Source organism: Centroberyx affinis, unplaced genomic scaffold (genome assembly GCF_046629955.1).
Source record: "Centroberyx affinis isolate AG114_WGS23_722 - 3 ecotype Tasmania unplaced genomic scaffold, CSIRO-AGI_Caff_v1 ptg004821l_1, whole genome shotgun sequence".
Lineage (NCBI taxonomy): Eukaryota > Metazoa > Chordata > Actinopteri > Beryciformes > Berycidae > Centroberyx > Centroberyx affinis.
This window is the reverse complement of record NW_027282350.1, coordinates 57396-72500: the sequence shown is the minus strand read 5'-3', so window position 1 is coordinate 72500 and position 15105 is coordinate 57396. Positions and strand designations below refer to the sequence as shown.

The following is a 15105-nucleotide window of genomic DNA, read 5'->3' as shown; positions in this document are numbered from 1 at the left end:
CCGCGTCCATTCAAACCTCCAGCCCGCTGCTAACGCACAAAGACGCTTTTACAATCGGGGGAAAGGCATTCAGCCGGCCCGCGAGATCAAACCCGTCCGATAATTTATAGTGTTTATAGTATCAGCGGATTGTGGTGACAGTACAATGGTACAATGGGCTTTCAGCCGGCCAGCGAGCACAGATAGAGAACATAAGAGTATCTGGAGCTAGAGGCCGAGCCGAGCCGAGCCAAACTCTGAATATGAACTGATACCGTGAACACAACACACACACACACACACACACACACACACACACACACTGGAGATATTCTTCAGTTTCAAACAGTTTGGCATAAAGCTGCCGCCGCCCCTCTCTGCCCCTCTCCGCTTTTTAAACACAATACTACCTAATGAATATTCACCAAGTCTTAAATTATGGTTTTATGGAGGTCGCAGAGCCATAAAAGATCTGCTGAGAGAGAGACAGAGAGGTGTTGTAAAAAAAAAAAAAAGAAGAGAGACAGACATAGTTCAGCTACCGGCCGTGGCCGCTCCGCAACCGGGCCAACAGTTTAAAGAGCGTTTAACGTAATTATCAGGTCCAGCTAACACCCCCCCTCCCCCTCCCCTCCTTCTCTCTCCCCCTCTCTCTCCCCCCTACCCTTCTTAGAAAAACATTTTCCTTCCCCTCGCCTCTCCCCCTCTTCTCACCTGGGAAGCCTCTCATCGCCTCCTAACCTTTCCAACCAAAACTCACACACATACACACACACACACACACACACACACTCTCTCTCTCTCTCTCTCTCTCTCTCTCTCTCTCCTCACCTGAGCTCCTCATCCACGGGTAAATCCGCAGCCTGTCTTCCGAGCCGCTCTGCCTCCCGCAGGCCGGGTCAGGATGCCTGGCCGCCCCGGCGCAGAGCTGCGCCCGACCGGGGAGACGCTCGAAGGGAGATCCGTGGAGAGAGCGCAGCGCCCCGGCTCCCAGCGCGTAAGCCCCGCCGGCGCCTCCTGGGTAAACTCCGGCGGGGCTGGAGAGGTGCGCGCTGGGCAGGCTACCCCCGCTGCTCCCGTACAGTCCCGGAAGAGAAGCGCAGGACGATGAAGAAGAAGAAGGAGCAGAAGAGGAGGAGGAGGAGGAGGGAGGGAACGCGAGCCCTCCGCCGCCTCTCCCACCGGAGACATGGTGATATCCGCTGGAAACGAGGGCGCACGAAGAAGAAGAAAAGGAATGAGAGGCAGAAGTAGAAGACGGAGAGGAAGAAGTTGGAGAGTCTGGGAAGAGCAGACCGGAGCAGCTCGCAGCGGCTTGTTGGTATTTGGAAAACAGCGCGTTGGCGAAGTACAGCGAACTCATAATTTGGCGCCGGTGATTTGTAGGCCCGGGGTGGTTTAATGTCGAGTTTTTACGAGGCACCGTGAATTATTGGCGGGGTATTACTGTCTAGATTTACACCAAAAAATCACCCCTCCCCTCCCTCCCTCTCTCTGTCGCTTCCCTCAGGAACCACGTGACCCGGGGTCCATGTGATGTCAAGATGTCCAATGGCCGACGGGGTTTCCCTCTGGCTGTAATATTGTAACGTTGGTAGGAAAAGGTGCAACACACCGAGTAAACCCCCCCCCCCACACACACACACACACACACACAACAACAGAGTCTGGTGCCTGCTGGTCCAATCAGCTGACTGACAGCAAAACACGCGGAGAGATCAATACCCAACAGCTCGGATCGTGTCCACTAATCACCAGGCGCATGTCGGCGCTGGAAAAAACGGCTGAGGTTTACAAATATCCAGCTGAAACTTAAATCTTGGTACGGCTGGAGTTGGAAACGGGCAAAGACGTGCGCAACAAGCGGAAAACACCATTAGATGTGATATTGATTGGACTTAGATTGCCGGGAGGCCCGTGCGTAAAGTTCGCGAGAAAAACACCAACAACAGCGACAACAAGGGCGCTCTTTTCCCTCGATTTCCCTTTTTCCCTTTAATCCTGTCTCCTTGTCCTTGGACCGATAATAAGCCAGTGTGTAGGGACCACACATGGAGAAAACCAGAGAGAGAGGGAGAGAGAGAGAGAGAGAGAGAGAGAGAGAGAGAGAGAGAGAGAGAGAGAGAGAGAGAGAGTCCCATTTAGCAGGACAGAACAAGCTAGGGGCGTTCTAGACGCGCGGCACCAGAAAGACACTTTTGTTTTGCTCTCAGTCTATACTGCTGCCGACTGGAAGCCGTGTAATGCCGTTTCAGAAGAAGTTAAACGTATAACTTTCGATATTATCGTGACGTAAAGCTGGCACTGCTACAAGAGGCAGCATTCAAGTTTAATTCTACTATTGTAATAATGTAACTACATCTCCTGTGGCGCGAGCCGGGGAGAGAAACGCAGAAACCTGGCTCGCGTGTTAGTTGAATTCATCTTAAATTCTTCAGAGAAGCGCCGCCGTTTAGCTTAACTGATCTCATAAGTGGGTGGCTCCACTTTCGAGTGTCCGGTAAGATAAACCAGGCGCACCTCCAGCTCAAGTGGGTCAAATATTTGCGCCCGTTCCCAGATCTGCCTTCCTGCCCCGGTCTGATTTACGGCCACTCAGCCTGGCGCGCGGCTTCCCTGCCAGCGGAGGAAACTCACCTGGCGCGCAGGTGCTCGGGTCAAGGCTCCGGGGCCTCGAGGCTGCAGTTTCCTTGGATCTGTACCAGGCGTCCTGTTCCCCATTTGTGTGTGTGTGTGTGTGTGTGTGTGTGTGTGTGTGTGTGTGTGTGAGAGAGAGAGAGAGAGAGAGTCGTTTACAGCCCTAAAAAAGGAGTTTACAGCCGTGCGTAAAAGCCTGTTAAAGCGTATATAATTTTACCAGTACACCAGATCTGATGTAACTGTCCCTTTAGGTTGCTCTGATGTCATAAGGATAAGGAAATGTTATGTCATGAGAATTATTTACGTCACAAGAGAGGGCTTCTGTGTGTCGGTGATTACGGTTCACTGGTAACAGCAACAGCACTGGAAGAGAAATTAGGAAAACACTAGATCATTATTTTTATTACTGTGTGGATATAACGTGTGTGTGTGTGTGTGTGTGTGTGTGTGTGTGTCGTGCGTAACCCCCCTCTCCTTTCCTCCCACATATAGTCGTGCCTCTCAAAGCATGTTTAAAATATTTTTGTTGTTCCAGAGGAGTTTTCTCCTCACGGCACCGGGAGACATTTACGTAAGAAACGCTTGGATGCGTCACGCGTAAAACCTCTCTTCCTCTCCAAACTGCAATAAAGCCATTTAGCTTTTCAAAACACGCTAAGTGTTCCTCTGCCTCTGTTAACTCATAAAACTGGAGGAAAGGAGCTGAGGAAGGCTCGGCTGCTCCGTGCGTAAAAACCTCATTTCCACCCAGCTGTAATTAGTCACACATTTACAAAATATGCTTCTCTGACCTTATTAGTGTGTGTTAAGGCAGAAAAACAGGGACAGCAGCATGGGGCAGCCTGCGTAAAATCTGTAACATCTCCTTTCAAATCCCCAAATGTTTTATTTTTCTCTGCTCTCCACCTTTCACTCAGAAACTGGTTTCATAAACCGAGTGGATCGTGCGTCAAAACGTCTCGCGTGTTTTCTGTTTACTCACAAACAAGACAGTTTAGATGAAGAAAGGGGTGAGGTACTGTGTGTGTGTGTGTGTCTCTCTCTCTCTCTCTCTCTCTCTGCTGCGCACACAGCCTGTTAACCCATCTGTCTGTCTGGCTCGCGCGCCCGCAGATCCTCCAAACTGCTCTCCAGAACTGCGAGTGACGCTGGATTCCCACCCAGCGGCGGTTTGTCTGAGTCCAATAGCATCTCTTTCTGTGGATGTAAAAATGTCCCGCGAGACAAAACAAACACACCTCGACCCATTCCCAATAAGTCAGACTGCATCAGAGAGATATCTCTGTTTGGGATAATACGGCAATTTCCCATTTCTGTCAGTGCTTGGAGATAAATCAAGCGCACCTCAGCGCAGCTCGGACTGGAAACACATACTCAGACACATATATGTGTATAAATATAAATATCTGTCTTTAATGCGGGCTGCGGCGTGTTTGATCCTCCCAGATGGAAACAATCCGACCCCAAGTCGTCATCTGCATGATGATGATGGAAGACAGTGTAATGGCGGATAAGAGGGCAGTAATGATGAGAGTGGAGGACCACGCCATAAATAAAGGGATTGGAGAGGGGAGAGGGGAGAGGGGGGGGGGGGGTCCGGAGATTCGCCGTCTGTTGTTTTAAGAGGCGATTTCCGAGTCGAGGCTAAATGTTTGGCCTCGTGAACTGAACGGTTTTATCAGTCTGGGTGCTGACAGAATATACAGAGGCCTCAGATATAGGAGAGGAAGGAGGGAGAGGAGAGGAGAGGAGAGGAGAGGAGAGGGGAGGAGAGGAGAGGAGAGGAGAGGGGAGGAGAGGAGAGGAGAGGAGAGGAGAGGGGAGGAGAGGAAAAGAAAGGAAAGGAAAGGAAAGGAGAGGAGAGGAGAGGAGAGGAGAGGAAAAGAAAGGAAAGGAAAGGAAAGGAAAGGAAAGGAAAGGAGAGGAGAGGAGAGGAGAGGAGAGGAAAAGAAAGGAAAGGAAAGGAAAGGAGAGGAGAGGAGAGGAGAGGAGGGGAGAGGAAAGGAAAGGAAGGGAAAGGAAAGAATGGAAGCAAAGGAAAGGAAAGGAGGGGAAGTGAGGGAAAGAAAGAGTTCAGGGTTAGTTTGGGAGGTAAAGGGGGGCGGGGCACTAAGTAACCTCTCCTAATAAACGTCATTGTTTTTTTCTTCGTTTTTTTGTTTCTTGTTCTGCCCTCTTCCACATTTTGATAAAGGATTGAGACAGCTGAACAAAGTCATCATCATCATCATCATCACCTTCATCATCATCATCACCCCCTCCCTCATGACAAACCTAGAACTCAGTAGCTAGTACACTAGTTCACATAAAACGGAGAGCGCAACGTTGACATTTTTTTTATTACATTTTTTCTCGTTTTTATTTTTATGAATCTTCTTTTTTTTTTTTCTTAATCTGCACTGTGCGCATGCTTTTTACCCAAAGAGAGAAAAGGAAGACAACATAAACAAACACCATCGATCAAAAAACGAACTAAAACGAGAAACGACAATTAGAGTGTGTAAAAAAGAGATCCGACCTACTAAAACGGCATAAATAGGCAGTTTCATGTTGTTGGAATTTTCATTAATTGCTACGTCATCATCATCATCATCATCATCATCATCATCATCATCTTCATCACCAATCATCGCCATAACAACAACAACATAGAAGTGAGAAGTACAGTAAAAAGTGCACCATCATCATTTTTTAACTTAAAAACTATACAGCTGCCAAAGATAAAATTGTTAATGATAAACTTCTAACAATATAGAAATGTTTTCACGATAATTGTTCCACAAAGAAAGGAAGCTATCATTTTTTCTTTCTTTTTTTTTTGTTTGTTTTAGACACTAGAGTAGACTATGTTTGTTTGTTTGTTTGTTTTGTGTTGGATTTCACCCCCCCCGCCCCCCCGCCCCGCCCCCCCCACACCACATCAATTTCGATTTTAAAAGTACAAATGCTTCATATGTTCTTTCTTTTGTTGTTTGTTTTTTTTTTTCCTTCCCGCGGTTTCTACAGTCTGCAGAGAGAAGCGCGAGGCCCTCCAGTCCGTCCAGCCCGCCAGTCGCCATTTTGGAGACTTAAGTGTTCCGGTTTATCGATTGAATCGTGGAGACATCGGGGCAGTCCAACGGCCTCAAACAACCCCAAAACACCCCCCCATCCCCCCCACCCCCCCCCCCTCTATGTCCTGTCCATCATTTACACCCCTCCTCTTCATCCTCCTCTTCCTCCTTCTCTTCATCCTCCCAACATTTTTCCCGCCTTTTCTCCCTACATTTGCTTGTTGGGTTTCTCGCAGCAATCCTCGTTCACGGCGGCCTGTGACCCCGCCGTGCCCGCCACCGCCACCGTGACCGCGCCTCCTCCTCCCCCTCCGCCTCCTCCTCCTGCGCCTCCTCCTCCTCCTCCTGCTCCTCCTCCGCCATCGCGCAGCTCCTTCTCCCTCTTCTCCCTCTCCACCTCCTCCTGCTCGCTCTTGCTGCTGGGGAACTTGTCCTTGTTGTTCTCCTTCTTCCACTTCATCCTCCGGTTCTGGAACCAGATCTTCACCTGCCGCTCCGTCAGCGCCAGCGCGTGCGACACCTCGATGCGGCGCTTCCGGGTCAGGTAGGGGTTGAACAGGAACTCCTTCTCCAGCTCGAGCGTCTGGTAGCGGCTGTAGGTCTGCCGGCCCCGCCTCCTGCCCGCAGCTACTGGGGGGAGAGGAGGAGGAGGAGGAGGAGGAGGAGGGGTGGGGGTGGGGGGGTGACATCATTAGAGAAATAAACTGATAAATATTCTTGCACGTCATCATCATCATCAAAAGCAAGTCATATGTGAAAATGTGAAAATGTGAAAATGAGACTTGTGACGTGAATTTGTTTCGCTTTTGATGATGATGATGACGTGCAAGGATGTAGGCTAGTTTATCAGTTTATTGATCTAATTTCTCTAATCATCATCACCATCATCATCAAAAGCAAAAAAAAAAAGTCACATGTGAACATTCACATTTTCACATTTTCACATGTGAACTGTCTCTTTACGTGTGCAATTCATTTTTAACAAATTAAAAAAATGTAAATGTAAAATGTAAAAAAAATATATCGTTTTTTAACAAATGTCACACGTAATGGGAGGTGACGTGAAACAAAAAGTTCACATTTGGAATAAAATATGACGTGAAGTTTTCACATCTGAAGTGAAAACTGTCACGTGATGCCGGGATGCAACATGTGAAAAACAAATTGTTCACATGTAAAAAAAAAAAAAAAAAAAAAAAAGAAGCAACATGCGTTCAAAAAGTACATGTGCACTGAAATCAAGTGTGTATTTTCACATGTGACTTTTTTGTACCGGGCCCCACCCACATGAGCGCACAGGCACATGGGCACGCGCACAAACTTTCCAAATTTCTTCTCTCTCACCAAGAGTCCGCGAGCTAACAACGTTACAGAAACACAGACACTCCCGTTCTTCTCTCCATCATATAACTCCAATCCGCGGCCCCGTCAGCCAACAGCCTCACACTGACAGATGTGATTACACACACACACACACACACACACACACACACACACACACACACACACACGAGCTTTTACAGAAAGGTTCATAACGGACTGATACATATTTGATGACATAAATGCATTATAAAAACCTTCAAATGGGAAGAAAGTCCCGCACAGCAAGCCTCAAAAATGAGATTAAGGAGCTGAGATAATCAAAAATGACTCTTTTAATTTGACACGGTGCAAAAAAAATGAAAGGAAAAGTGAAGTCGAGGAAAATAAAATAAGCAAACGTTTCATGAAACCTATTAGTTTGTCATCAGTGCTATATTTTTTCTGGTTTTGAACTCTGCCGTGAAGCCGACGCATCTTAAGAAATCACCAGTTTCAACACAGGCGCGCTATTAATTTGATAATTACATTATAAACACACACACGATAAGATGTGTTTTCCTCACACACCCTAAGCAGGGACAGAAAGGTGTTGTTAAATAAATATCCTATAATTTATCATTATTATATGAGCGCAAAATAACAGCATAACAGCACAGAAAGTGTATTTTATGAAGCGTGGGGTAAAGGGAGAGGACAGAGAGAGAGATACAATTCTAATTTCCACACGCACTTATCCCATTAAACCGGCTGATCAGAGGTGATACTGTTAAAGTTATATATTTAAAATCCTCTAAACCAGCTTGTGGCAGAGTGGAAGACTGAAAAAAAAACTAAATACATCCCAGTCTGGCAGCGCTGGAAGAGCTTGAATTCTGTAGGAAAGTGAATAAAATGTGAGAAAAAAAAAAATCAGCCACATTTGACCAGGCAGAGGTGCGGCAACACACACACACACACACACGCACACACACACAATCATCTCGTGTGAAATTAATTAGCTCATGTTATCTCGTCCGGCGGTGAGAAACACATTCATATCAAATCCATATACAGTAGACGTTGTTTTAGTATTAGAGGCAGAGGAAAAGGGCAAATAGGCTACTGAGAAAAAACACATTAAACCATGAAACCCCTGACATCAGTCCGTCCACAGATAAAACACGCAAAACATTTATATAAGTGATTAGATTTATATAAGACTGTTTGACTCTCTTTTGATAAGTGTACCATAAAAAGCAACGCTGCGCCACGGACAAAATATCCCAATATAATTATGAATATACCTCCTTAAAACTACAAACCATCCACTCCTGCTTTCATGTCTTTAAAATATTTATTCAGAAGGTAAATTCAGATATATAGGATCAGCATGTAGAGGGAAAAACGACCAGAAGAGCCGCTTACTGTTCAGTTAAGAGACAAGAGAAGCGCGCGGACGCTGCGCAAAAACACACGGATTTTTTTAACACACCAGCCTGATAATAAGTGTAAGTGAGAGAGCAGTGTGAAACAGCGGAAACACACTTCAGCATGAACAAGAGAATTAGGAAAATTAAAATGTTTCATGGCAAGAAGAGGAGGAGAGAAGAGAGGGCGAAATATAAACATATAGGGGAAGTCTGCGTGGTTTCTGTATGTTTTAATATTGAGGTGAAAGATTTAGGAAGAAGATTTATGAAAAATAATTATATAAGGATTATATAATCGTATCGAGGGTGTTCGGTATTTTTTAATATTACGGTGAAAGACTGTGGGAAGAATGCAGAGTTTTACGTCAATACATTCCTCATATAATCATATAGAGGTTGTGCAATATTTGTAATATTATGGTAAAAGACTTAATGGAGGATGAAAGCAAAGAGCATCATGGAACATTCCTAATATAATCATACAGAGGGTCTAATATGTGATATTTGAGATAGCTGTGATAGGTTTGTTTTTTTTTGGTAGAAGACAGATAAGATGATGACGCGTCTAATGCCTGTAAACTTTACATTTCCCTCTGCTATCAGGATCAGCTGCTCTTTGCGCGTGCATGCTGTATGATGATCTGATTTGTTGACGTCTTTTTTGTATTTTAAACCCTGGCTGCAAACCAAACCCCTCCTCCCTCCTCCAGGACAATAAAGTTTCTGGATTGAATTAAGGAAGAGGGCAACGACTTTCATGGAAATGCATTTACTCCTGTAATCACACAGAAGACCTGCGTGTTCTGCGCTGATGACATTATGTTATGGGTGGAAGCATGGCAGGTAAAAAGGTTAAAGGAAAACTCTTTTAGTGGAAAATATCTCCAATGATCCAAAGTCCCGCGGGATGGTTTCTACTTTTAAGGAAGTGCATTCAGTCGCGTTGGATTTCCACAGTGTTTGTATGGCGCAGCGCTGCTTTTTATGGTAAAACAATCAAGGAGGAAGGCAAGACTCTCTATGGAAACACACGGGCTTATATAAATGTCTTGTATGTGTTATCTGTCAGAGGACTGGCGCCGTGATTTGCTGTGCGGACTGGGGGGGAAGTGGGCGCCACATTCACCGCTGTCACCGGTCTGCTAGGGCCGAGCAGCTCATGAATTAAGGGAAATGGGAAACACTTTTTCTGGATGAAATAGCAGCCGCGACGCTTTGATCCGAAGGGCTTTGAGGGGATGCATGTCGAGCTTTGGGCGGGGAGTTGAACCCCCGACCCCGGCGGTGTGAGTGCCTTGCTCTGCCCGCTGAGACACACAGCATATTATACAACCTCTGTATACTGTACATATCTGGCCATTAAAGGGGCTGTGGATGCGGTGTAGAGAGCTATGGAATCAAACCATTGGAGAAATACAGTTCCATATCCCTAATAAACAAAAGCCTCATATTTGTTTTTACCTTTATTTAACCAGGAAAGTCAACTAATGAGCTATCGCTGTCGAGTGAAAACATCTTAACTCCACTTTTAGGCATTTTCATGGTTTTGCTTCAGTTGAAGGATCATGTGGTCTACTGTTGGTTTAGAAAATTATAGGCTGCAAACATTGGGATTATGAAACCTTTACAAAACTAATTAGATATGAAACCTTTACTAAACTAATTGAAACCTTTACAAAACCAATCAGATATGAAACCTTTACAAAACCAATTAGATATGAAACCTTTACAAAACTAATTGAAACCTTTACAAAACCAATCAGATATGAAACCTTTACAACGCCAATTACATATGAAACCTTTACAGAAACCAGTGAAGTCTAGATAAACTGAAACAAATTCACGGTGATCAAACTAGACAGAAGTCTGTTGACATTTTTGGAGACACGAGGTTTCCACCAGACATAAGGACGCGAATGTTTAGAGCATAAAAAGCCACTAAAGCCATTAGAGAAGTACATTCATTCACTGGCCTAATCATATTCTTAATGTTTCTTCTTCTTTTAAGTCATACGGAGAAATTGCTTTATTAGCAGGTCCAGCCACAATCACAGAGTCGTAAAACAGTCTCGTGTTCTCGGGTTTAGAGAGTGAAGCTCACATATTAAACCTTCAGCTCGCAGGCTCAGGAGGATTTCGAGACGTGTTCAGTAAGTAGGAGACTCACACAGCTCCTTTGGTGAGGGGTTTATAGCGTGGGGGGTGGAGAGGGGTGGAGAGGGTGGAGAGGGGGTGGAGGAGGACGATATCCCTCTTTATAACACAAATTATGAAATGTATCCCCTCGTTAACTGTATATTTCAGAGGAAACAGACTCCGCCGCCGCGCACCTTCTTCTGTTTGAACCAGTCGCTCGGAGCGCAGGCGCCGTCCGTCTTTTCTGATGTTATAAATAATAAATTTACACGGTGAGCAAAACGATAATATCCCATCAAACCGTGCATGCGGCTGTAACTGTGCGCACACACAGCCTGTCGAAAGCATTCCTGGACCGCAGCAGAGTGAGCAGCACGGTTTGGCACGCCTGGTTTCCTGTTTTGACTCGACTTTTGGCCTCGGAGCGGAGCTTCCCCCCGGCACGCCGCGCACACATGTAGGATAACTATGCTGTTTGAAAAATGCGTGCATTCATCATAGGACTAATCACTGTCATCATTCGTAAAACCTAAACTCTTAAGAAGTCGTTTTCAACACACTGTCTGAGTGCAGCCGGTCATATATAAAGCTGAGGAATGATTTGGAAAGCCGTTACGCACAGGGGAGCTGGGAGACAAGTGTTAGAAAAATACAACACGGGCTCGCTCAAATAAATTATGACAATTTACAGGCCGAGCAAACAGGAATCCACCAATACAGTTACATAAGGATCCACGTATACCCGCATAAAAACAGATAGCCTCCTGCTGGAAGGCACTGAGGCAGAAACTGGAACACCGTGTAGGAAAGTGTACAGAGTCTTATAAAAGCATAAATATGAATTAGGGATCCATAAGCGCGCATATTAGACATGTGTGTCTTATTATAAAACCACAAAGAAGAGAGAGAGAGGAAGGAGGAGGAGGAGGAGGAGAAGAAAGCAGCTCGAGGTGAATCTGGACCTGCGCCGTTTTTATTTATTTGTTTTTTTTATGGTCGTAATCATGAAGCCACAAAAGTCCTGTAGTATAGGCCATAACGCGTCCGCAGTCCCACTTTAAAAAATACAGCCTACAACATGAGCAAACCACACACACACACACACACACACACACATACACACACATACACACAGCCCAAGAAATATATGGGCTCAAACAAAATAGGCTAGTATACATGTCAATCCTTTCACACTGCTCTCTCTCTCTCTCTCTCTCTCTCTCTCTCTCTCTCTCTCTCTCTCTCTCTCTGTCTCTCTCTCCCTCTCTCTCTCTAACAAAAACGCCGTCTTGCGTAATCAATCTTTTTGTGGTATAGGTTTAAGCTATCAATTATAACGCCGGCTTTCCTATAATAAAAAAAAAATAAAAAAAAAATCACGGATTTATCCTCGGACGTGATTTATAATCGGATCGCGGTTAATTGATGATCGGAACGGGGTCGGATTTCTATACCCGCATATTCATATGTATGATAGCATGGCACCATAAACACACAAAAGACCACTGAGTGCTCTCTCTCTCTCTCTCTCTCTCTCTCTCTCTCACACACACACACACACACACAATGCACAAAAGCAACCCCTTTTTTTAAATTCAGCATGGAACCTGATTCACGCGGCTGTCCAAACCGCAGGGAATTATGATTTTATGTGTTTTCTTAGAGGATCAGAGCGGCCTGCGTGTTGAGAAATAACACTTTCTGCCGGTGTAAGAGTGCTAAACCCCAAATAAAAACCTCCTTTACCCCCTTTATACTCTCCCTCCAGCCCACACACACACACACACACACACATACCCCTAACCCTGCTTTAACCCTGTGGGGAAACGGCCACCGTGTAGCCAAATAATCCCAGAGACCACAGGCAAGTCGTAAAAGCAAAGGGCAGTAAAAGTTTAACCCGGGTCAGACCGGTGTAAGAATGAGTCTGTGTGGCTGCAAGCAGCGGCAGCACCGTCCCCCCTCTGGTTCTCCAGGGTTTCTCTCTGTTCTGGGTCCCCCCTTCTCCCTCTCTCCCTCTCTCTCTCTCTCCCTCTCTCCCTCTCTCTGCTTCTCTCTCCCTGGGAACACGGAGAGGCTTTTAGGGTTCACCTCTCTCCTCCTTCCCCCCCTTATCTCGCCTCTTTCTGTCTGCTTTTCTTTCTCTTTCCCTTTCTCTCTGTTTGTCTCTCTCCTCTCCTCTCCCTCTTGCCGTCCTTTCTGTCGGTCGGTATATGGCGGGGGTAATTACACCGTAAAGTCATTCACAAGTTTTGGTGCTGCCAATAAAACCATAAACGCGCTTTTGTCTCCCGCTTTGAACGCAGGAAACGCGTCCTGAGCCCTAATTGCCCTTCTTAAATTGTCGTTTTTTAAGACTTTTCCCCCAACTTTCTTTCTCTCTCTCCTCTCTCTCTGTGTCTCTCTACATTTCCTCACTTTCCCTGACGAAGCAGGGCTTGCTTTTGACGCTCATCCGCCAACATGGACACTCACCTTGTGTTTTTGTTCTTATTTGAAGAAGAAGGAGAAGAAGAATCGATGATAAAAAAACAAAAAAACAACCACCATCTTTTCCTTGATTAAACTACAAATATCTCTCCGGTTTCCTCACCTTGCGGCCTCATCCAGGGGAAGAGTTGCGTCGGCGAGGGGCTCTGCTCGGTTCCCTCCGCGTCCTCGCCGCCCAGCCCCGGCGCGCCGCCGAGCTTACAGTCGCTGTACTGGACCAGATCCGCGTCCTGAGCCCCGAAAAGCGTCTGCCGCTGCAGGGCGTCGTATCCGTAGAAGTTGCCGGGCTCGCCGTGGCATGTGACCGCGCAGGGGCTCTGCTGGTACGGGTTGCTGGGCAGCGTGGACGCGCCGTGGTGGTAGAAGTCCTGGATCTGCGGAGGGTGCTGGAAAGTTGCGCCGGAGCCCGGGCCGTACACCACGGTGGGCCGGCTGCCGGCGAGGTCCTGGGCGAACCCGCACTCGTAGTAGTTCGGACGTAACGAGTCCCCGCTTTTGTATTTGGAGAAGAGCGAGTTGACGAAATACGAACTCATCTTTGTTGTTGTTTGTTTTTCTTCTGTTCGGCTCGGTGGAGTTGGACAGAAGGAAACGACCAAACGCAATGAATTGTGTTTTTTCTGTTTCTGCCGTGCGGGTTCAGGCAGACAGACACAGAGAGAGAGAGAGGCAGAGAGAGAGAGAGAGAGAGAGGGAGAGAGAGGCAGGTCGGCTACCGGTAATCGGTGACCGTTGTTGTGTGTTTCCCTCACGGCCACAACAAACGAGCCGGCTGTGATGTGAGTAACGGTAACGGCAGCCAGCCACAGCCACAATCACGCCGATTCCATGAAATCTCCAGCGAAGAAGAAGAAGAAGCAGAAGAAAAAGAAGAAGAAGAATGAGAAGAAGAAGAATAAGAAGAAGAGGAAGGGCTCGTGCGCATCACAATTCCGGTGTAGCGCTGTAAACGGGAGCCTGTCGCGCTCTCAAACGAGTTTTCCGTGATTTACTCCTCTGCAAATGAGTTGTTTCATATTTTTTTCTCTCTCTCTCCTCCTGGCCGGTGTGTGTCGGTTTCAGGGATAATTTGCATCTATTATCAACTCTTCATCCCATTGGCTTTCCACACACACACACACACACACACACACTCACACTCACACATACACATACACACACGCACATACACACGCAGACACACACGCGCACATAAACACACATAGGCTATAGCACTACGCCGAGTGTTTCCTTCCCCCCCGCGCGCCTGTAAGATAGTCTCCCGGTGTCGGCTCGAGCTCCGCGCGCCTGTGATAATGCAAGGAGGGAGTGAGAGAATGAGAAAAGAGGAGAGGAGAAGAAGAGAGAGAGAGAGAGAGAGAGAGAGAGAGGGAGAGGGAGAGAGAGAGAGAGAGAGACAGAGAGAGGGGAGAGAGGGAGGGGGGGCACTGGGGGGCGGGTGGGGGTTGGGGGGGGGGGTATGTGCAGCATTAATATATTCAAGCGAGGGGGGAGAAACTTAATGAGAATTCTGCCGCTTTGCATCCGATCAAATGCCCCCCTCCCCTCCTCTCCTCCCCCTCCCTCCCTTCTCCCCCTCCTCCTCCTCCTCCTCACCCCCCCCCCCCCCCCCCCAACCCACACACACACACACACACACACCAACTAAGCCCACACTCCTCTCCAGAAGGACTCCTCCAACCAAGAGGAGAAGAGATTGATTTTTTTTAGCAGCTAGGAGCTAATAGGGAGAACTTTAAAGCGGCGGAGGGGGGTGAAGGGGAGGGGGGCGGTGGGGTAGGAGGGGGGTGGGGTGGGGGTGGGGGGGTATTGCATTGCATTGCGATGCGTCGCGAGCATCTCAGTCATCTCATTAATTTTTTTTCTTCCTCTCTCTTTCCTTCTCCTAAATTCTTAACGAGAGAAATGTCTGCACGGGAGTGAAAGAGGCCCGCGCGCTCTTTGCAACGAAAATGTCAGGGCGGCCGAGCGCGAGAGGCAAACAGAGAGAGAGAGAGAGGGTGTGTGTATGTGTGTGTGTGTGTGTGTGTGTGTGTGTGAGGAGGAGGAGGAGGAGGGGGTGGGGGGTAAGGCTA

At 47.1% G+C, this 15105-nt stretch overlaps 2 protein-coding genes across 2 annotated transcripts in view; both read right to left on the bottom strand.

The window, feature by feature from the left end:
* hoxb7a (homeobox B7a) overlaps positions 1–1342 on the bottom strand; it is a 9178-nt gene extending 7836 nt beyond the window's left edge. Inside the window, exon 1 of the mRNA XM_071545251.1 lies at positions 811–1342. Within this exon, the coding sequence (XP_071401352.1) occupies positions 811–1342 (532 nt within the window). The remainder of the gene's footprint in view (positions 1–810) is intronic.
* A 4538-nt stretch (positions 1343–5880) lies between these two features.
* On the bottom strand, positions 5881–13566 carry hoxb8a (homeobox B8a). The gene is made up of 2 exons (XM_071545252.1): positions 13134–13566; positions 5881–6302 (listed from the first exon to the last, which is right to left on the bottom strand). The coding sequence occupies exons 1-2, from the start codon at positions 13564–13566 to the stop codon at positions 5881–5883; spliced, it is 855 nt and encodes a 284-aa protein (XP_071401353.1).
* Between the last annotated feature and the right edge of the window lie 1539 nt (positions 13567–15105).